The sequence below is a fragment of the Sarcophilus harrisii genome, chromosome 6, assembly GCF_902635505.1.
Source record: "Sarcophilus harrisii chromosome 6, mSarHar1.11, whole genome shotgun sequence".
Classification (NCBI taxonomy): Eukaryota; Metazoa; Chordata; class Mammalia; order Dasyuromorphia; family Dasyuridae; genus Sarcophilus; species Sarcophilus harrisii.
In genome coordinates, this window is record NC_045431.1 from 124,446,534 (window position 1) to 124,471,215 (window position 24,682).

At 31.6% G+C, this 24,682-nt stretch overlaps 1 protein-coding gene across 44 annotated transcripts in view; it reads right to left on the bottom strand.

Moving 5' to 3' along the window:
• The window catches only part of ANK2 (ankyrin 2), an 819,525-nt gene that overhangs the window by 74,471 nt on the left and 720,372 nt on the right, over positions 1-24,682 (bottom strand). For 13 of the 44 annotated variants that reach the window (XM_031944040.1, XM_031944043.1, XM_031944046.1 and 10 more), the window contains 6 exons: positions 23,111-23,183; positions 11,979-12,123; positions 10,632-10,643; positions 6,776-6,878; positions 4,980-5,083; positions 1,264-1,299 (listed from right to left, as the gene is read on the bottom strand). In XM_031944040.1, the coding sequence (XP_031799900.1) occupies positions 1,264-1,299; positions 4,980-5,083; positions 6,776-6,878; positions 10,632-10,643; positions 11,979-12,123; positions 23,111-23,183 (473 nt within the window). The remainder of the gene's footprint in view (positions 1-1,263; positions 1,300-4,979; positions 5,084-6,775; positions 6,879-10,631; positions 10,644-11,978; positions 12,124-23,110; positions 23,184-24,682) is intronic. The other 31 variants (XM_031944071.1, XM_031944064.1, XM_031944041.1 and 28 more) reach the window with 5 other exon arrangements.

Genomic DNA, 24,682 nt, shown 5'->3' on the forward strand with positions numbered 1-24,682 from the left:
ACATTCCAAGTTAGTGACTGGGTAAAAGAGTAGGGGTGGAAATTCATCAGGTTGCTTCAGTGATCTACTAATGTATTAACAATTAGAATATATTGGAGTAAATCTAGTTTCTAAGATACTCAAGGGAAAAAAAAATCTTTTCCCTATCTCAGAGGTTCCTTCAGATTGTGTAAATTGAGGGATTAATAAAATAAGATTCAAGAAATAATTCAATCAAAATTCATCTGTCAAAAGGTTTTTAGTGAGAATGATTTTAATTTCATTGTTGCTTAAAAAAAAGGGGGGGGGGGTAATACAAAAAAAGCAATAGTCTTATAATCAGAAGCCCTGAATTCAGGGTGAGTCTCCAAATCTCAAAGACACTAATGGATGACCTGGGGCAAAGAACTTCAGTTTTTCATCTGAAAAAAAGTGATAATAATTCTTTTACTGTCAGTGTCACAAGATTATCATGAGGAAAAAGCTTTATTAAAAAAGTGCTCTAGAAATAATAACAAAAGATAATCAATCCTAGAGATAAATATAATACATTATGGTATTTCAAATTAGAATATTTAGGTTATTTTCTGTTCATGTGGATTAATAATACAAAAGGATGATTATGTAAATAAAAAAATAATTGATTATCTCTTTTGTTTGCATCCCTAATACTTAGCACAGTACCTGACATATAGTAAATACCTAATAAATGCTTGTTAACTAATTAAAAAAAATAACTCCAATCAACATGGAATAATGAATCTTTTTTTATCAGAACACTAACTGAAAAGTTACTAAGTGATATAATTTTTTTAAAAGGCCCAAGGATATTTCCTTAAATGCTAAGGATCTAATAACATTCAATATTTCTGACTTTCTTTCCATTAGATTATGATGAAAAACTCTAGGATGCCACCTAAAATCATAATCCTTTAAAAAGATTTAAAAATAACTGAACTAATTTGAAATTTCTATAGAAACCTCTATTCACCTGTAGACCTCCTTCTCAAGAGAGAAAACTGGGAAGTTTTAGCATATGATCTAAGCACCCTTCAACTTAATTACTGATAACACACAAAATAATAGCCATCCTTCCTTCTAAAATACTTAAGAATAATGATGACTAATGGCCCTCTCTTTGGTGATACATCTCTTTTGACTATGTAGGTCCACACTAAAGCATCCTGAGTAAGGGGAAGAGAGGAAGAAATAAGGAGGAGGAAATGATCCAAGAAGGAAAAAAATGGGCAAAATGTTGGCGAAGGAAATTATGCACAAGTTCACCTGCTGTTGTCACGATCAAGACATGGAGATGAGTGGCTGCAACAGAATAGATACTTTAGCACAGAGAAGGAATGGATAAAGTGAAATACAAAGAAAGAAATCAGAAGAGAAAATAAAGAAATCAGTAGAGAATGAAACTAAAATATATTGTATATTTGAGCACATACTATATATATATATATATATATATATACATACACATAGATATAGATATAGAAAAGATAGAAATAATAGCTGTCTTATGAAAATATTAAAGCTCTGTGTAAATGATGAGGTAGAGGAAAGTCTTCATGGTGGCTACCATTTAAAAATTTTAAAATACATACAAAAAAGTAATTATTATTTCCATTAAGGTGTTTTAAAGAATATTTATATATTATATATACACTCCTAATTGAAATAACTGTCCTCATTAAAATTCACAAAATAATTTGGTAGAAATAGTCTCTAGAATCTGTTTTTTGTGATGTTCTGAATTTGTATTTTACAAAGAAACTCTATGCTAGTACAGATCGGCAACTTGTGTAACTTAATCTTAGTCAATTATCCAGAACCTTGAAGGATTTAGTAACTCATAGTAATCAAACAGCTAAAACAAGTCAGACGCAGGTCTGCAATAGGCTTTCCCAATGCCAAAGACTTGTTCTATATTCACTATGCCATGTTGCCTCGTTACAATGAGAGAGTTTAAATAATTATGTTATTCATTCATACTCCTTACCAATACGTGATTCAACAATTATGATCTCCCATATCACATTTGAAAGTCTTTCATGTTATGATATGTATATTTGTGCAGGCCTTATTAGGATAAAAAACATATCTCCCTAAAGGATAAAATTGGTTTGTGTCCTTGAAGACATGTTATAAATGTTGAAACTAGGCAAGGAATCTGGAATGGCTTATAAAAAATTTTATGCTATAAATGTTATTTACCTATGCTGTGCTATCAAGGCAATCTTTTAAATATTAGGGACCTCAGGATTGGTGAGGTTTCCAAAATTTCTCACAACTTATCTAGATTTAGTTGATAACATGAACTCTTCAGAAGAAAATATGTTGAAAGGTACTACAGTTATTAAGAACTACTATCATGGAAGTTTTATCTGGCAACTGAAATCAGTAACTGTTCTTTAATTTACAGAGAATTTGGGTGTCCTACAGGTTAAGTGAGACAGGTTTCAAAGCTAAGTTTTGAACCTAGACTTCAAGATCAAGGTCTATCCACTATAACATACTGCTTACTGAGGAAATATCAAAATAGATCAATAATGGTGAAGATTTCCATTATTCATTATTGTCTTACATGATATTATTGCTAAGTAGATATAGAATGCTCTGTTTAGCACATTTTTTGCCTTTTTTTAAATGGAAAAAGTAAGTAGATGTTTGAGTACTTTGTACATAAATTTAAGAGACAATGCTAAGGTAACAAAGGTTATCCTATTAGTTCAATTCATATAAAGGATTTTAAGAACTCATAAATCATTAAAAATATTAAGAGTTTTGGTTTCTTGAATGCTTCATCTAGTTAAAAGTATGAGTTGTTCCTCATACAGGACCTCTTTTCCCACAGACTATGCAGAAGATCTGCTTAGGAACACTGGTCAAAACACATCCTTAGATATCAGTCTAGAAAGTCCTCTATTCTCCAAAACTATTATACTTCAATCACTAATCTCTTAATTTTAAATCTTGAGGAATAGAAATACACCTTACCCTCAAACAATAAGTGTATTTAACTTTTTACAAATTAGAAAACTTTGGAAAAGCTGTTTGTAAGTTGATGTGATTAAACAGAATAATTGTAATTGATTTTTATCTTTTCATTTATTTGCAACTCTCCATGATGCCATTTGAGGCTTTCTTGGCAAAGATACTGGAATAGTTTGCATTTCCTTCTCTAGCCAATTTTACAGATGAGGAACTGAGGCAAACTGATTTGCCCAGGGTCACACAACTATTTACTGTATGAGGCAAGATTTGAGTTCATAAATATGAGTTTTCTTAACTTCAGGGTTGGCACTGTATCTACTGCACGACCTAACTGCCTCTTTAATTGATGGGCTACCATTATTATTATTATTATTGCTGAGGCAATTAGAGTTAAGTGACTTGCCCAGGGTCACACAGCTAGGAAGTTTTAAGTGTCTGAGACCAGATTTTGAACTCAGGTTCTCCTGACTTCACAGCTAGTGATCTCTACACTGTACTACCTAGCTGCCCCGTTGGGCTACCACTAATTTAAAGAAAATTTCCCCTAATTTTTTTTTCTTGAGTGAAAAATCATTTTGGACAGTGGATAATCACCACCAGAGTTTTTTTAAATGTCAAAAGGTTTTTCTTAAATCAAACTTCACTGTCTCAACTAAGATCTATGTAGATTGTTGATATTCAGTAACAAAGTACTGGAATTAAGAGTCAAATTTTCTGGATGTTAAGACCCAACTGTACCAAAACACAATTATAATATTGATAGTAATGGAGTAAAAATAATGATAGCTTTAAGGTCAGCAAAGTACTTTACCAGAATAATCTCATTTTATTCTCAACAACCAAGTGCTTTATTTTCCTCATTTTACAGATGAGGAAAAGAGAGGAAGCAATTAGATAACTTGGTCACCTTGCTAGTAAAGGGAATGAGAATGTATTTGATCAATCTCTAGATAAAGCATCTCTAACCATTGTATTGCCTACTTGCTTCAAATGTTACCATTCTGGGTCTATAAAATGGGGACAATAAAATCTGCCTTACCCTGCTCATGTGATAATTAAATTAGGCTTTAAAGGGGTTTTTAATTATAAGATATTATATAAATGTGTTATTACTAATACTACCCAAATATTTTAGTTTCTAAGACTCCCAATGTTTTTGTTGTTGTTTTGGCTTTTTTGTTTGTTTTTTGTATTTGCAGAGGGAAAGATTTTAGGTTGGAAGACAAAACTAATTGGGTTGCTGAAAATGAGGATCAAATTTAATATTCAAAGCTAAATATTTCATGAGGAAATCATGAATTTTGGTAGCTTTTTCATGAATAAATTAAAAGAAAAAACTTTGGATTATGTATTTATCTATTTAATATTCATGTTCAAAGTTATCACCTACCAAACTTTGAGTTAAAACATATCAGAGAAGTGTTTTAAGATACATTTCATTGATCCACAACTTATATTTCAATTTTGCTCCTCAATAATCTAAAGTTCAAATATCTTTTGATTAGAATCTAACTTCAATTTACCTATCTTTTAACATGTTAATATAATTTCCATTTCCTTATTTATTGAGATGAAAATTCAATACAAATTAATTAATCAATCAACAAACATTCATTAAGCACCTGTTCTGTGGTAGGTAGGCATTGTACATGGTTCTGGAAATAAAAGAACAAAATAATCCTTATTCATAAGAAACTTACATTCCAATGGATGACATTATCTCCATTTGGAAATTAATTGGTTGAATGAAAATAAGTAGCTGAAGATGAACTTCACCTTATGTTACTGATCTTGTTTTTCAAAATTTATATATTTTAATTTTTTATAAATCAAATAATAATTCAAAGATACTTAAATAAGAGGTGATCTCTTCAAGGAACCCCTTTTAAAGGAAGGCCAACTCAACATTAAGATTATAGATATTAGTTAAAACCACTTGAAACTGCACATTCTCATATTTTTTATCTCTTAGTTTGGATAGATAAAAGTGATTTACACACCCAGAATGAATTGGACTGGAAGAAAGGGCCACATTATCTAAATGGTCAGTACCCCAGCTGAGACGATAAGAAGTCCTTTCTGCCTCTTTGGCCAAAGTTGATACCTAGATACAAAGAACAATATTTAATAAAAATCCATATTTTCAATTAAAAATAATTATAGCTCATATGATTCTAATTAGATTAATTATGCAACTATTTATATCTAATATCTACAAAGAAATATCCAAAGACAATTGGCCAGAAAATTCTTTCAGATTGGTTATCTAATAATTAAAACAGAATGCAGATTAGAGATACTAGGTTCAATTCAACAAGTATTTATTAAATGCTTATTATGGAGAAGACTCTGTGACACATTGAGGATTGATCTTTGACAAATGATGTAGCCCCTGAGCTATTAGAATTTAGATATAACTACTGGGTCATAAAAAATGATGAAACATTTTTTAGAGAAACCTGGGAAGAATTAAATGAATTGATGCAGAGTGAAGGGAGCAGAACAAAGCAAACAATTTATGAAATAACAGTAGTGTGAAAAAAAAAGTTATTTTGAAAGACTTAAGAATTCTGATCAATTCATTTATCAATTGGAATGGTGAATGATGCTATTCAGAATCTAACAGGTGATAGGCTCAAGATGGAGAATTATACATGCATTTTTGAAAATACTCAGTGAGGGAATTTCTCTTCTTGATTGTGTGTATTTGTTACACTTGTTTTCTTCTTTTTTCCCCATTTGTTAGATTAAGGTAGGGAAGAGAAAGAAGGCAAGCTTAGGGTCCAAACAATTTTCCTTAAAGGTAAAGAACTGAAAGAAAGCCGAAAGGAATCCCAGACAAACAAGATACCTTTGAAAGTTAGATGCTAAATTTATTGTTTCTTTAAAATGAAAAAAAAAGTTTTATGTAATACAGATTTGAAGTTTCCTGATGACACTATATTTTTGTTCTATAAAGCATATGAAAGTAGACATTTTATTTGATGGTTAAGTTCAAAACTTTTTTAAAAAAAGAAAAAAGAATTTATGTTCTCCTGGGAAATAAGTGACATTTATGCAGATAAATATGAACAACCTCTCTCTTCCAGTATCTAAAAGTATAGATTTATGGAGACTGACCTAATCTAAATTGATCATTCATCATCTTCATCTGATGAAGTGAGGATTTTTTTTACTACACAAGGAAACTGCTGTTTCTCTGTACCTTTTATAATACTGCAATGTAATTTGAATGTGATTAAGAATGATTTTATTAGTCTATTTTAATCAAAAATCCCTGCTCAGTTGAAAAAATTTGAAAATAAACATTTTTGGTAGATTTATATATATATATATTTTTAACTAGAAAGGATGTTCATAATCATCTATTCCATTTAGTGATGTGTCAGGGTCAGTTCATACCAGATTGGGAGAGCCAAATGTGACATTTTTAGTGAGAACACTTATATTTTGAAAATCAGCAAATGTTATGTAGTGATGAGAAAGTGATGGAGAAAATGCAGATTAAACTTGTCATGCACACATTTTCTAACTCTTTTATTTTACAAATGAGACTTGGAGAAATCAAGTGACTTCTCTAAGGTCAGACATTTAGTGGCAGAGTTAATCCATCTCTCCTGATTAATTTCTGTTCTAAATTCAAAATATTGACTTGTTGCCTTGCCAAATGAATTCAAATTAATTTATTATTTATAAAATGATTAAAAATCTTCAGCATATTTCTATTAATAAACAACATGCAAACACAGAGACTTACCATTGAGCAATAAAATAAAAGGAAAAATACCCTACATACCTGGTGGCTAGGGATCACAACTGTCTCATCAATCATGGTGCTATCTCTCAGATAGGAGGCATGGCTCAGGGTGTGGGACCTGTCTGAACTGAAGGAGCGAAGACTGGTAGGTTGGCAGGAAGTCATTGTCATAAGTCATCAGGAGTAGCAGTTTTGTAAGGAAGAGATGGTAGGCAGAGCAGGGAGAGTGAAAAAAAAGCATGCTATTAGCTGATGATGTAACTTCCAGGAGGGGCATAAAAAGTGACCAAGGGAGAAAAATAAAAACCTTACAATTGTAACTCTAACTTTATTTTTTTCCCAGAGAGCAAAAGCAAAACAATGGACTAGTTATCATTCAATGGAAAAAATTGGAAAGAATCCAAGTTAAAACTTGGTCCTCAATCAGATTCATTTTCTACATAAAAATATTTAAAGCAGCCATTTGGCTTCATTTACTACCCATATGAGGAACACAGAAAATGGGAATCATTCCTCTATGGATTCCTAAAAGAGGTTATAATGTTAATCTCACTGTAATTGGGCAGGGGGGGAGTTAGGATCATAATCATCATTCCTCTGGAAAAAAGGCCAAAGTGAAAGTAAAATTTCTAAACATATTTCATTTTCACTTATTCTGTCAGTCTTTCTGAACGCATACATTCATGGTCCAACCAATGAAAAGTTGGTGCTTGCTCTCCCCTGGAAGATACACAGTAGTGAATTCTGGCCATCTGCATGCCTCCTGCAGAAATGGAATTTTTCTTGTGAGTTTCCAGTCTTTTAAAAAGGAAAGCTCTGTTCTTTTTGTATACACTATTTGTGCTGACCTTAGTAATGCCAGTAGCTGAAACAATCAGAGACAAAAGAACACATGAAAGTATTTCTGAGCTCAGGATCATTCACATGACATCTACCATTCATAATAAAAACAATCAAACACCTATGGATATCAAACAAGAATGGGTCTTGACTGCAGAATGGACTTTCAAGATCTGAATAATCAATGTTTTCCATTTTTAAAAAGGCTTTGACTATTTATTGTATATAGTAAGCAAAGTTATAATTCATTTGCTCTCTACTATTACGTGTGGTTTAATACATTTTAATAACAGCACAAAAAACTCATTTTAAAGTTTTTTGAAAGGGGATGCATGATTCACAATATCTGCATATCCATTTTGGGAAGCTGGAAGGTATAAGGGACTTGACCTGCAATTTCACTAGTGCAGAGAACTCTCAATAAGTAAACTCCCTCTATTAGCTCAGATAAATAAGTATTCTGTAAGGTACAGTCTAAATTATCTGGGGCAATGAGAGATTAAGTTATTTGCTTATCCAATCAGTATGTATCAAAGGAAGGAACTGAAGAAGGATATGAACTCAAGCTTTTCCTTACCTTGAAGCCAGGCATCCCTATCCATTAGTCATATTGCCTTTCAGAACTTCTAACACTAAGACTCAATTTACTTTGAATGAGTGGACATTATTTTATTAGTAGCAATGATTGAAATTAAGTAAAACATGCTACAAAAGCATGCTTCTTAGAAAGTATGGCACTTCACAATGAGAATACTACATCCAAATATATATATATATATATATATATATATATATATATATATATATATATATATATACCATCTATTTATCTGCATCTTTTTAAAGATTCTAACAAACATAGGAGTCAGCTAACAATCAATAATTTTGTTAATGCCTTAGCAATAGGCCTTAGCAATAACCTATAGTGATCTGAATTCTTTCTAGATATTTCCTAGCTGGGCTCTGGGTCCAGTAGTAAAGAACTTGATTTTAAAGTTAGCTGGAGCTTGAGAATATCTGACTTTATGAATCTCTAAGAAGCTCATACTAAATCTAAATATAAATAGTTCAGAAACTGTGATTTTGTATTATTCTTTTATTTATGTTATTTTTCTGTCACTTGAATCATGTCTAACTCTTTGTGACTCCATTGGGGTTTTCTTAGCAGAGAAACAATGAAATGGTTTGCCATTTCCTTCTCTAGTTCATTTTAAAAATGAGGAAACTAAGGCAAACATGATTACATTACTTACCCAGGATCATACAATTATAAATATTCAAGGTCAAATTTGAACTCAAGTATGCTTTACTCCAGACCCAGCATTCTATCAACTGAATTGCCTAATTGATCTTTATTAGTGTTGCGTAATACTTTACTTTGTGTGTCCAAAAAAAGAACAATCATTAAGATTTTATGTATTTAAGTATGAATAGCAAAATATATTATTTGTGCTGCTATTAAAATTTTAACAGCAGATAATCAAGTTAAAACACACAAATATTATCCATTTCTGTCCTCAAAGTGAAGAAGCAGTTAAAGACCACATTCTTCATGACTTTTTCTTAATATTCTTTTGCTTTTCCTTAATAATTTAAACCAGGGGTAGGGAACCATTTTTTTCTCAAGTAGTACTAACCCTTAGCAAAAACTTAATTGAAAGGCACACAGATCATTTAATCTTAGGAATATCTTTCCCTTGAAAAATATCTTAAACATTTAATTTAAAACATACAACTTCTTTTCATTAATACAATTAGTATTTTAAAATATGATATTCATGTCATATAATAATATAGTTATATTAATAATATTTTAAAGTATATCTCTTTAATATCATTTCTAGGTTAGGGAGAGAAAGAGGTGCAAGAAAGAAGAAAGAAAGGGAAAGAAGTGGGAGGAAAGGAGATATGAATAGATTAAGAAAGGGAGAAATAAAGACAACCATAGAGAAGATGTGGGAGGAGAAGACTGAGACAGAAAAGAGAAATAAAAATGGAAATGAAAGAAGAGGAAGTTTTATATTAGGGAGAGCAGAAGAAGATTGTTCAAGAAAGAAAGGAAGGAAGAGACACTAAGAATGTTTCTGAAACAACTAGTTTTGACATATTCTTCTAGTCACCAAAGATTGTATTCTGAATAGGTTTCTGGAGGACAGCAATAGAGACTGCATGCCTTAAGTCCCTAGACTACAGGTTCCCTACTCCAGTTTTAAATATTGAGTAAATTTACAAAGAGAGCCATGCAATATTTTACAACACTTTGCAAGGGGGTAACCACTTTCTATGCATATCACAATGCCTAATGAAAATAACAAAAATCATAAAATACTAAAGGACCACTGGTTTTTAGGCCATACATGTCTGTCTAGGTTTTTGAGACACTTTATCTGTATGTCTGTCAACACAATGCCTTGTCCTGACAGTAATGACTAGTAAAAATGTCTCCAATAATTTAACAATTGAGGAAGACATCCATCATTTAGGAATTAAGCTTTTTTTTTTTTCAAAGACCGTACCTTGTATGTCTTAGAACCACACAGAAAATACTTAAGAGGGAATCTTTTTTTCATTTTGCATCTACTACTTCAGCTGTCTATGCAAATAATGCCTTTTTTCTCATCTACTGTTTAAATTGGGACTATGGTAAAAATGAATGCCAATAACTTTACTAAAAGAAGTAGAAACTGCAAGACTATTAAATTATGTTCTTTATAGAGATCTTAATCTTTTTCTTTTCTGTATGTGTATATTGGCAGGTTTGTTCCCTTCTCTTGGATATCAAGCTTGATTAATTTCACAAGTCTCTTCAAAGCTTCTAGAATTCTGACTCTGGGATCTTATTACACACACGTTGAGAATTTCTTTCCTGAATTTTTAATATTGTTGTGTCAGTTGAATGGTTACTTTTGAATATGTTTTAAAAATCTTAATCATTAAGACAAATCCATAATTCCAGGGTACAAGCCACATCAGCAGATACACAAAGCAAATGAGCAATGGAGAGGGGTAGCATGATAGTATCTGGGAAGATGTTTTCATGCCATATAATACCTACCCGGGTATGGTGCTATTAAAAGTATACCCAATAAAGAAAAAAGACAAATAAAGGGGGGAAAGAAATGGAAGAAGAGAGAAATAATAAAAAAGAAAAATGGTTACTTTGCCTAAATTGTGAAAGAAAGAAAACATGACTGCTCCTTTAACTTCCTCTCTGAAGTCCCAGATACATTAGCATTCTAAAAATTACTGTCTAAGTCTGGAAAGAGGCTTTTGTTTTGTTTCTTCTTCTCCTTTATTTTATGTGCTGTCTGACGATGTTCGATTTAAAAGGACATATCAAACTATTTATTCCCATTTTATAGATGGTCTTTAAATCATTAGTCTAAAACCATTCTCTCCCAAGTACTTTGAAATGAAAAAAGCAACAGAAACATTCTTGCAAAGAGCCAAGGTAAAGGTAAAGATAGAAGAATCAAATCATCAACATCTGCTTATTAGTGGATTTTTAAATTTTTTTTTTAAAGGATAGATCAAAGATGTCAAAATAAAAACTAGAATAATAGCCAATGATACAGCCCAAACTCTGAAGGCATTTGGCCCATTTGGAATTAGGTTTTGTTACATACTATACATAAAGTTCTTGATTAAATATGATGAACAAAAATGAAAGAATTTCTAAAAGACCTTGTTCTAAAATCAATAAAACTAAAACAAACATTAGTATTTAGCAATATTCACTTTTCTACATTGATGATAATAGATTTAGTGTTAGCAGATACATTTTTGATCAGTTATGAGGATAATGTTCTTAATTGATTTGTCTCAAACAATAACAAACTTCAATTACTGCAGGTGGTCTACTAAAAGATATCATTTACACATATTTGTGTATATACAGGCATACATCTATACATATATATATATACACATACACATACTTATATACATATATACTGATACAGAGATCTTTATACATTTCTTCCTCTCTTTTCAAATGTATACATATAGATATTTATATTTCCATTGGCATATAAAATCTCAAGTTTTACCCAGTTTATGCATCAAAGTTAGACTCATCTGGAATTGATGTTCTGGTTTCCCTATTGGGGAGAGCTACTACTAAATCTTCTAAAATTTATTTTTTCTTGATAGTTAACCTTCAGTATACAGTTATCATCAAAGAAATCATGAAAATAATAAAAAGCCAAGGAAATTAATATTAACAAAATGTCAATATGTAATAACATCCAATGATTCTCCCAAATCTGTTTTATTTTGCTAAGGGAAAGAATAGCTAAAACTGAGGAAAAACTTGTGGGCAGCAGTGGTGGACAACCTGGGTTATTAGTTATTATATGAGCACTTGCTTTAGGAATTGTAAATAGGTGCTTTAAGGAAATACCTGTCTGATCGTCCTCCCTCTAAGCTGTATCTCAGGTAACTCATACCATCAAGGAACTGGCTGCTGGGCAAAGAATCATCACCTAGTTCTTTCAAATCTTCAGGTCTCAAATATTCCCCACCATCTCCTGTCATGGTATCTTCACCTTGAAATAATTAAACAAAAACAGAATTTATATTTTATTGTTAAATGATTAGTGAATAGAACACATGATGATATACTAGTTAGATTGAGAGTGTAAGTGTGTAAAGATGCAATGCAACACTGCATACCAGGAAGAAGAACCCCCCACACACACACACACATACACACACACAGATGTATAAATGAAAAGACTTCTCCACAAACCTATTCCTTTTATTTTATTTTTGTTGTTGGTACCACTATTGATCCAATATACCAATTACTGATTACATACCCTGTTAATTTTCCCTGGGTGCCATTTCTTATATCTACAAGGTAGGTGATATTACATCCTTTTTACCATTGAGAAAACTGAGAAATAAAAAAACTTAAGTGACTTTCCTAGGGATCACCACAGCTGTTTTTTGAGATCACATTAGAACTCAGGACTTCTTGACTCCAGGTTTAGCACTCTAACCATTGTGCTACCAATTGCCTCTATTCAAGAATAACATAGTAGGTACTCTGCTACAGGGTGCTTTTTCCAGAGTTCATCAACTGACTTCAGATTTTATATGGTTTTAAGGAGAGTTGACAGCAAGAAACTTTCTTTGTAGCCAATAAAAGTGGCTGAAGAGACCAAGGCATCAAAAGCCAAAGTAATTTTAAGACAACGTCCTAGCAATTGTCTGTATCAAAAACTGTAATGATTGATTGATGAAGATCAGATATGTTTGATGGGACTATGGTATCTGGACAGAAGGTACATAAGCTTTTAGTTCAGAATTTATTTTAGGTATAATAGTTCTCCTCTAATTGGATAAAACCAATACCTTATTTCTTCTTTCCTCTTTTGGGAATGGATGGGATTAGGAGGTTAGCCAAACTGAGTGGAGAATGGGGATGGGGTGTTATTTCCTAATATTGAAAAAATTAGTATTAAAAATCAACTCCAAAATTAAATTATCTTAACAAACGCAAAACATTTCCTTTAGTATTTTCTAAAAAGAAATTCAGATACAAATCTCTACTATGGTGACAAAAAGGGAATGAAATTGATTTCTTATGCACTCTATTGAAATTAGTTTTTGTTTTTTTTGTTTCAGGTAGATTTATCTTCTATTTTTAGTTATATACTGCCTTCTTTTTAAAATTCCTAACAGTTTCTTATTTTAAAGGTAGATTCTTTTAAAAAAGCACTATTTATATATATTTTTTTTACTTTTAACATTTTATACTACCAGACTCTTTTCCCCAGAGTTTAGCCACAACTTGGTTTTCCACATATATCTCCTACCACTCCCTAGTCTTTCATAATTCACTACATTTTAGTCTACTCATAATTTTGGAAATGTGATCCAATCGGTGCTATCTCTCCCTCCCCCCACGCCAATCAGTTCTTCATGTCTCATTTTTATCTACCCTTTAAGACCCAATTCAAATGCTACCTCCTTAAATGAAACTTTCCTAATTTTTCTAATCAGAAGTCCATTTTTCCTCTGAAATTTTTATTTTTTTCATTGCATTTTCACATATAACATATAACATCCATATATATATATATATATATATATGTTAAATATATATATAATATATATAAGATTATATTAATATCTATCTATATAATAGATAGATATATATAATCTTATATATATGATAATATATATATATATATTGATATATATAATCCATATAACATTTTATACAATCCACCTGGACAAAAAGAAAAAATAGATGAAGAGTTCAGAAAACAAATCACAAATCTGATATAAAGGAGTATTATAGTAATTATGAATGGCTTTAATTTTCTAGTTGTCTGCTAGAGTTATCTATATCAAGTGGAATAGTTAATAGCCTTTCTGATTTGCCTTAGTGATAATTTCATCCTCCAAAAAGTTTAGGAATTGTCACAGAGTGTCAGGAATGCTAAAATGTAGGATGAATTAAAAGACAACAAAAAGAATTTTTTGATCTATACTGGGACAAGTATCAAAGAAGGAATAGGACATTTGCTTAACAATGGATGAAACAAAAGGAAAAGAAGATTATTTTATGCCTCAGTTCTCTTTAACTGTTCTGACTTGGTTTCCCTGAACTAGTTTCCTTTGTCTCAGTTTCCTTAACTGTTCTGTCAAATCCCCTTAGTCGTAAAAACCCACTCTGGTCCATTAAGATTGGGAACCGTTTACTCTAAGGTTATAAACTGCTAGCAAGATAAACAAGAGAGCAGACTGCCTAACCCTTCCCTGTCCTCAAGAATTTACAATATCCCTCTAAAATATTCCAAGATACCTCACTGACATCTTTATCTCTGGGCATTCAGACATCCTGTCTCTGGGCTTTTAGGAGTTATGGTCTCCCCCAAACCTGATAGAAGCCCCCCCCCATCCTCTAGTTCTTTGTTTCTAAAGAGTATTTAAGAAACGGGGTCACTCCCATTCATTGCTGGATTCCAGCCCTGGGACCAACATGGTTTCCTTGATCCCAGTATATCTTTATCTGACTGGATAATTTGAGACGAGAGTCCTGTCCAGTCAATTATACTCTCCAATTAATAAACTACTGAAAACTCTCTGATCTCTCTCCTGCCTCAGTTTCTCCAACATTACAGATTATAATTTAACTCTTTCATTTTCTCTGCAAAGAAGGAAGAACAAAATGACTTTAGCCCTTGGGTATCAAAAATTAGCTTCAGAAGTATCAGACAGGGAAAGTATGGAGACAGAGAGACAGGCAGACAGACACAGAGATAGAAAGACATGCAGAGAGAAATAGAAAGAGACATACACAAAGAGAGAGAAGCAAAGAGACAGAGATAGTGAGAGAGACAGAGACAATGACAGAAACAAAGAAACATCAAAATTTTAGTGAACTTCAAGAACAATATGAATTAATAATGTGATATCATCTCAGTCAGGAAAACAAATGAGATCTTGCTTTCATTAAGGGGAAAATGGCTTTCATGAACAATAAATAATACACTCTATATTCTCTACATTACTTTCATTAGCTGTCATCTGAAGCATTGTTTTCAGTTTAGGGCACCACAGTTTAAAAAATGATATTGAGCCATCATTATCCCCCATTTTACAGATGAAGAAACTGAGACTCAGACAGGCTAAATATCTTGCCCATCATCTCACAGTGAATAGGTATGTAAAATAAGTGTCTTGGCTGAAATCCAGCATTCTTTTAGCACCCTTTCTGCTATGTTTAATTGGAGATTACAATTTGAATGGATCTGCTATTGTCTGCCAGTGGTGCAGATTACAACTTTACTACCCCCTCTCATCATAGGGATTTTAGCCATTCATAAATCTTCAACAAAGAGTCTATCCAACATGGTGGGCAGTTTTCTACAGATAAATCTTGGTGCTACTACTAGAGTACACTTTGGGACATATGCAGCAGTCTATTCATCTCTTCATTGCCTTTTGGTAGACCTATGCTATGAGTGTAACTCTCAGTCTAACTCTTATTTTATGATTGAACATCAAAGGAGAAAAATGACTCTCATATCTTTCAACGTGTCCCTTTGATTACTAGCAACTCAAATCTTTGATTACTAGCAACTTAAAAAAAAAAAACACTAAACAGTTTGTGCTGAAAAAACTAATTGCTTACATTTGTAGTAACATGTTAAATTTGCTTTGCCAACCAGTCTGATTAGTTAGATAATTCTAAGAGATTAATAAGTGAGTAGCAGTGCCTTACTTCTTATTTTAAGAGAATTAACATTTTTTATCTTTAAAAACATTGTTTTTACATTTGTTTTTATTAATTTATTTTAAATTAATTAAAGTTAATTTAAATCTTAAATTAATTAATTAATTTTATTATTTTTAAATTTGTTTTTTAATAATTTTATTTTAAGAGAATGAAATATCAAACAAGAAAAGGATTATTCAACTGTCAAATAATAGAGACAATCATGCACATCTCTGCTACAACAGTTCTTTTAATATGCTTGTCATCCAAAAACTCTATCTTGTGGGCAGAGAACTTTGTTAAGCATTGGATGAAAAAAGGAAAACAAAGATGATGTATTGCTTGCTTCCTTCAACAACTGTAAAAGTCAGATAAGGAAATAAAACAGACACAAAAAAGTTTTCACATATTGTAGACCAAGAATAGCAAAGAGACAACTATAGTATCTCTGTATGTGTACACATACATACAGTATGTATGTACATAGCATGTCTTTATATGGGAACCATATTAGGCACTCATAATTTGTGGCATAAAAATTATTTTGAGAAAATCATTTATGAAAGCTATCAATTAAATAAGACTTATGACATTATCCTCTGATTTAATTTAGAAGTATAGGAAGCTGTTTGCCATTTGGGGAAAGGGGTGGAGGGATGGAGGGGAAAAGTCAGAACAGATTTGAGTGCAAGGGATAATGTTGTAAAACATTTACCCAGGCATGGGTTCTGTCAATAAAAAGCTATAATTAAAAAAAAAAAAAGAAGTATAGGAAGAGAACTATTAAATGTTCTTCAAATAAAATGTTTGAACTTTTAGGATCCAATTAAATCCCCTTTACTCCACTTTTTGTTATTGTTGAGTCATTTTCCAACCACATCCAATTCTTTATAGTCCCATGTGGAATTTTCTTGGCAAAGATACTGGAATGCTTGGCCATTTCTTTTTCCAGTTCACTTTCCATAATTCCATAATTCCAGCCCTTACCTCTCTCTGTTGGTGAATTGTGTGATTTAGGGCAAGTCATTTAGCCTATGGACTTCACATCTTTATCTATAAAATGGGGATGTAGAATTAGATGATCTCTAAAGTTCCTTTCAACTTTAACAATTTATGGTTTTATGAGTCACTGTTATATATAATAAAACCATTACAACAGTTTATTGGAGTCTATTTTGTGACATTTCTTATTTCATATAAATGCCATATAATTTTGAAATGGGCAAGACATTTAATATTGTACACTAGTACTATGAAATTAACATTACAAGAGAAATGGAAAGCTGGTTTGATTCACTTAATAGCAAAACTGTAGGAAATCTAATAAGGATCTTTAAGTGTGGGGGGAGGGTTGAGAAGATAAAGCCTGGAGAAATGCTAATTTAGCTTTCAGCACTTCAAATTTATGCAATCACTTGCATTTTTCATGTAGTGCCTAATACAGTGACTGACTAGAGTCACAAAAATGTAAGCTTGTATATTATCTCAAACATTTTGCTAATCTGTGACAAGGGACAGTCACTTAACCTTCCCATCCTTAATTTCCTATAAATTGTAAAATCTGTAAAGTGAGGACAATAATAGAACCCACTTCACAGGGTTTTTCTGAGAATAAACTGAAATAATGTGTATATTTAAAGTGTTTTTTAACCTATAAAGTTTATAATAATAATATTAATGAATATGGAATTATTATATATTTTGACCAAGGAAGACTGATTTAGTTGGCCCCATTGTTTTCATTAAAGATATTTCAAAATTTACCACTTACTCTGTCTCTTAGCAACCCGAAATTCTAAGCATCACATTTATGTTTGCTATGTCATCATGAGTACTTTTACCAATTCCAAGAAAAGCTTTTCCTTTGCTACTTTAAAAAAATAAGAATTTTTAAAAGAAATGCCTTCTCAGTTTACTATAAGTAGCAATAGCACAATAAAAGGAGAAAGCTAAGTGGTTCACTGGATAGAACAATGGGCCTACAGTCAGGAAGACCTGACTTTAAATCTCGCTTCAGACACTCACTACCTATGTTACCCTGGACAAGTCACTTAAGCCTTGTTTGCCTTAATCCACTGGAGAAGGAAACCACTTTGGCAAGAAAATGCCAAGGACATTATTGGTCACCCCTCTGACCACAAGATCACAAAGAATTGGATATATCTGAACAACTGAACGACATCAACAAATATAATAAACAACACTAGCCTACATGTATGGAGTATTTTGCAGTTATAAAATGCATTCATTCTTTTACTTATGAGCAGAACATTTGCATTTACCATCTAATCAAAGGATAAAACACAAATACAAGAGAGATAGAGAAAAAAAAGGACAAATGCTCAGTGATGATTGGATGAGGGGGGTGGCCTGAAAGGAAGAAATAAAGTATGACAAGAGCCCTGAAATTGGGCTCTAAGAAAATCTATCACTTAAATGATTATACTGCTATCATTGTATTATTTTCATTACAAATATAAATATATATAATATAAATTATTTATAATAACAGATAAAATGTGCATTTTAGCATTTTATAGGATTATTACCTTTATTGGATCCACATATCAGAAATCTGACTAAAACTATATCTCTTGATCCTCATTTTAACACTCTTTCTAAACATATGCTTCTTTTATGATGAAGAGAACAGAGGTATATATAGGTTATCTTTGAAGGGATTGTTTATGTTATATATTCTTTTGGAATTTAGACAGACATATTAAATCAGACACAGATACATATAAGTATACATATATAATTACATACATTCATTCATAGATTTCTAAGACTCGAAAGGACTTTAGAAAATCAACTCCAGTCTTTTCATTTTCTAGATGAAGGAACAGAAGTTTAACTGTCTAGTCACATAGTTAAGAAGTAGCAGAACAAAGCTTCAAACCAGGATCTCTGATTCTAAATCTGTTCCCCCACCTCCACCCCAAGACCCCATGCTTCTCCTCTAGTATCTAGACCTTAAAAATCTCTTTTTTATGTGTCACCTGTTTAGAAGTCTTGTGTAAAATATGAACTCCTTTGCAGAATAATGTTTTTTAAAAGTCTAAAATGCATGGGATTATATAGAAATCCACTTAATATTGAAATAGTTATCAGAATATTTTAAAAAGCAAATTCACAGATCCCGAGTTAAAATCCCTTCCTCTAGATCAAGCAGGTTACAGATAAGGAAATTAGGATCTATTTATCACATACCATGTATGTTCCATTCAAAAAATAGCTGCACATACCTATCCAAAATGGTTTTACACAGTGCACTGTGCTCTTACACAAATTAAATTTGGACCTCAATTTCCTCATCTATAAAAAAGAGAAAAGTTTAATTGATAACCTCTGAGGTCCTTTTCAGCCCCAAATCTCTGATATTATGATCTAATAAGCATATTGCATCACAGATAAGTATTTGATCTTTTTTTCTATTTTATTTTAAAGTAGTAAACTGGATAAAGTTTAATTTTAAAATTAAAAGATATACTTCAATTCCTGGCTATGTGACTGTCAGTAAATCACCTTATTTCTCTGGGCTGAAATTTTCTCATCAATGGCCAACATCATGCTGTTGGCTTTGCTTCCCATTAAAGTGACATATAAAGATGAGGTACCCTTACTACACAAGGCTGCCCTGTCTGATTCACTATAATGTGTCATTCACTGATATGACTAATGAAGTTTTTAAAAATCCCTAAGTATAGACACAGAGCTGGGGCTTATAGCAGCAATAGGGGCTCTCTTCAGTATCAGGTTAATCTCAAGATTTTTTTTTTTTTAACCCCTAGTCTACTTTCATATCATGCTAGGGATGTTCCTCCTTTTCTTTCATCTTCAAATGTCTACATTCTTTTTAAACTCACTTTTTTTGCAAACTGAGTTCCATCCTCACCCCCTCAGACTGCTCTATTGAAGCTGTTCTCACAAAGATTACTAACAACAACGATGATGATGATGATGACAATAACTTCTAAAGTTTGCAAAACACTTTATAAATGTTATCTAATTTGATACTGATAACCCAATAGGATTAGTACTATTTGCCAAATTTTACTAATGAAGAAATTGCGACTGAGAGACATTCATTAAGTGAGCACTCCAAAGTCACACAGCTGGTCAGTATCTGAGACAATATTTGAACTCACGTCTTCTTGACAAGATACTATACACAATGTCATATAGCTGCCAACTGCCTCCTAATTGATCAAACCCAAAGGCCTTTTCTTAGCTCTCTTGCTCTGAACAATGTGTAGCCTCTGACAGAGTTGATGATGCCTTTCTACTTGGAAATCTTCCATTCCCTTATCTTTAGTGATAATGTACTCCTTGCTTTTCCTGCTTCTGACCATTCCTATTCCTCTTCCTTTCATTCCTTTTTTTCCTTTTGAAAATGAGAAAATTATTCAAGATCAATAAGTGGACATTATTTGGTTTCAAGGGAAAATCAAGCTAGATCCAACTTTACAAATTGTTCTTCTTATTTTACTAGTCATTATCCTATTTGCTAAGAATAAGATACTTTAAAATTCTCTAGATAGCTTATCACTTTTTAAGAGAAAGGGATCAATTCTATTGAAGTGTTTTTTCCTCAGGGTTACAAATGAAGATATATGAAGGTATATCTAATTAGTTCTTAAATGGCATTATTATTATTAATTATGCTTGGAAATTGATAAATGGTATTATATTGAAGAATTAGTTATACTTAATTAAAATGATGTATTCTTTGCTTAGTCATAAAAATTAGAGAGAAGGAAAAAATGGACATACCTCAAATTCTGAAAAAAAATTGAAAAGCAAAGAAAAGGTATTGCTAGCATGTAAAATTGTGAAATATTTCATATCAAACATTAATACACTGAACTTGAGTTTATGATAGAGCCATAATACACATTTATTGTATTTAAAGCATTAAAATAGAGGAATGGGAGAACTGTCTTAATTGTTTTTTATATTAATGATTATAACTTTTTCTACATGAAAGATTATTCTCAAAATAAAATTTTTTCACATATTTGAGTTGTTTTGAAGATAATTTTTAAAATTACCATCATCTTTTCCCAAAACTCCAGACCCATATCTGAATTGCTCTCTGTATCTTTTTACTTGTCTTCTCCCACAAGGAATCAAAAAATATATCTCAAATTTAACATCTCTCCAAAACCTTTCTTTCCCACCTATTTTCTGTAAATGAGCTTAGTATCCTCCCAGTAACATGGTTTCTTTCCTTGCTTGTCCCTTTATCCCTTACTTCAGGTCTACCTCCAATCATTTAGTCTAGTCACAGATTCACAGTCCTGTAAAGGATAATGGAGATCACTGGGTTCAATCCTGCCATTTTAGACCTGAGAAAATTGAGTCTGAGAATTAAATGATACCAAATCATACTCCAAATCATGGAGTAATATCATATAAAAGTCAAAGGTAAGATTTGAAATCAGGTCTTTCTGACTCCAAGTCCAGCAGTCTATTTAGTATGCCACTTAGCTTTGTAATTACTGGCCAACTCCTTTCAAATTATACTTTCCCAATATTTCTCACATATATATAACTGACACACACTCTCTCTTTCTCTCTCTTCCCCCTTTCCCTCCTTTTTCCTTCTCTCCTTCCCCTCCTCCCTCCCTTCCACCCTTTTTCTGTCTCTACCTCTCTATGTCTGTCTGTCTCTCTCTTCATACCCTTCTGAAAATATATAAAATTATTCTGGATAGTAACATAGAACAAGGTGCTAGCTTTCCAGCTTCTTTCTCAAAATGATTAGTAAATATTTGTTGGCCACCTTCCTAGTCAATGCAGCTCCCTACTCGGTCTTCTTTTGGAAATGGTCTGGTCTCTATCACCACAAAGGAATTGTATCACTGACTTTTCCAACTCCCATATCATCTTGGATATCTGTATATACTAAAACGAGAGGGTTTTTTTGCGGTCTCTACCTACTCTCTAGGTAGTAGACAAAGAAATGCAATATGGAAACCCAGTCACACTAAAATGATCAGAAGTGATTGTGACTTCCATATTCTAAGATCAGAAATTAACACACTCAAACACACACTTACATGCATTTCAGAATAAACAAATTAATGTTAGCCACCCAGATTTAAACATTATGCAGACTGTTTTAAACAGCAAAAAAAGAAGGAAAAGAAATGAAAAACACTCCAAGAACTTCATCTAATAGTACCTGAATCACTAAGTGCTTCACCATCAGAAAAGTGGCCACCAAACTGTTTTAAGGCTAAATAACATACAAGTAAAAATAATAAAGATGGTGCCAAATTACAAAATAAACCCCCCCCACATCAATTTCCTTTTACAATTTTTTTTATGTCACTGACATGATTGCATGGTTCTGTAAGATCGTATCTTAAATATTACTTGATGACTGAATTTCATTTGTTTTTGCCCACGACTTGGTATTCTTGGCAAAAGATTGACACAATAAAATACATTACATTTGAATAGTCTTACTAACTGCATCCAAACACAAAAAAATTTCAAAATGCAATGTAAATTAAATGTGACACAGTCAACTTCTCAAACTTTTATTAAGCTTACATAAAAATCAGACAATTTCCTTTTTAAATATAATTTTAAATCTTTGTATTTTCCTTAGCTATGCTATTTTAAAATGAGAAATCAATTAAACATTTCTTTTATCAAAAATTTTATTTTCTTTAATTAGCCCAACTGTTATTTGGATACATTTTCCAATAAATACTGGAAAATATTTTTTCTTCCTCAAGAGGACCTGATTTTGAAATTATTCCAACTATCATTGATTCAGGATGAAGTTGAAGTTTGACTCATTATTGAACAACTGCATAAATATGCAGTTAAATAAATAAACAAATAAATAAGGCATTTACATGTATATGTTAATAAGAAGTAGAAATTTAAATGATATCTCCTATATCCTAAACATTTAAGTTTATTTCAGAATATAAACAAATTTCAAGACAGAAGACAAGTCCTTATTAAATTATTATGGTATTTTAATATAACTTTCATTTGATCTCTATTTTTCTCTGTTATCTTGAAATTAAAAAAAAATATATCAAAGACCACTTAGGGTAAAAATTAATTCATCAGAATGTTCTTGTTTAGAACATTTCTCTCTAAATAGTAGAAATAAATCTATTATTAAAAATATAACCAATTTTTTCAAAGACCAAAATAGAATTGGGTTTTAAGGCTTTTATAATCACAGTCCCTGCACCCCCAAAAATGTTTATTGGGTATCTGTGCTATATGAAGTGAACAATATTTTAAAAGAAAATTAATGAAATACTCACCTTCTTCATCAGAAACATCAAGGACCTCGGTCATTGTCTCAGGTACATTTAACTTATGTTTCTCAGTAACAGTCTGTAAAGACAGAATCATAAATACTTGAGTTTTGTTTTTTAAAAGGCCCATAAAACAGACAAACATGGATATCTATCTTCCATAGCCACAGTACAATAGTTGTTGAATCATTTTATTTTTTCTCCATTTGTATTTTGAAGAGCTAATTCTCTTCCCTAAAATCTTTCTTTCAAAAAAGACCATCCCTTCCAGGGAAACTTTATAGAGAAGAAAGAAAGCGGATTCTCATTTTTAAAAACATTTTTAACACAAATATCCATAGATAACATACTCTAAGAAATTCAACTAATGTTTAAGGATGGTTTAAAAATTAATTAGGTAATGTTTACAGAAGAATTTTACAAGGTTGCAAGGAATAGATGGAATTTATTAAAACTGCCAAAGTCTCTGAAAATGAAGCTAGGAACAATGTGAAACATCTAAACTAAACTAAAAAAAAAAAAAAAAAAAAAAAAAAAAAAAAAAAAAAAAAAAGTGAGTATTTTGGCGAAGAATAGGATTCATCTCTTTAGGGATTAAGATATCAATAGAAGAACATCAATCTTTTAAAATTTTTCTTCTTTTTAAGGTTCTGTTCCTACTATGGATCTATGCCATGATTTCCAAATCCCCTGTCTTGAATTCTTATATTCAGTACTTCAGCTTTTTTTTTTTAAGTGAATGTGTAAATAGAAAGTGTGTTTTCCAGTTTCACTTGTTGAAGTGAGCCATCTACACCCAAAGAGAGAACCGTATGAACAGAGTATGAAATACAACATAGCATTCTCACACTCTATGTTGTTATTTGCTTGCATTTTATTTTCTTTCTCAGTTTTTCTTTTTCTTCCTTCTTGATCTGTTTGTTTTTTCTTGTGTGGCAAGATAATTGTATAAATATGTATACATATATTGGATTTAACATGTATTTCAACATATTTAACATATATTGGTCTACCTGCCAGCTAGGGGAAGGGGTGGAGGGAAGGAGGGGAAAATTTGGAACAAAAGGTTTTGCAAGGGTCAATGTTGGAAAAATTACCCATGCATATGTTTTGTAAATAAAAATAAATATATAAATAAATAAAAAGAAAGCGTGTTTTCATATTTTCTGTTACAATTTATGATGGCCCAAAGTTTAAAAAACACACCTCCCAACATTTTGAAACATCTTCTGCCAAATGTGCATGTATGAATATCTACATACAACTGAGGACCAATAGAGAAAAGATGAGTCAAAATTATTTCTGTGTCACAGCTTATTTCTTATTTCTCCAATCCTCACTTCTCTTTCCTGCTCCTTGTTCGGTACATAATGTAAAACTATCCTGGTTTCAAATGCTATCACCATATTTAATATTCAATAATTTATAGTGTGGTACATAGAGAACAGGTATCAGAGTTAAAAAGAGATGGGCCCAGGTTCCACCACCTGCATAGAAAGAAGGTAAGGAAGAAATAAACATTTATATTAGCACCTATTATACATCAAAAACTGTCCTAAATCCTTTACAAATATTATC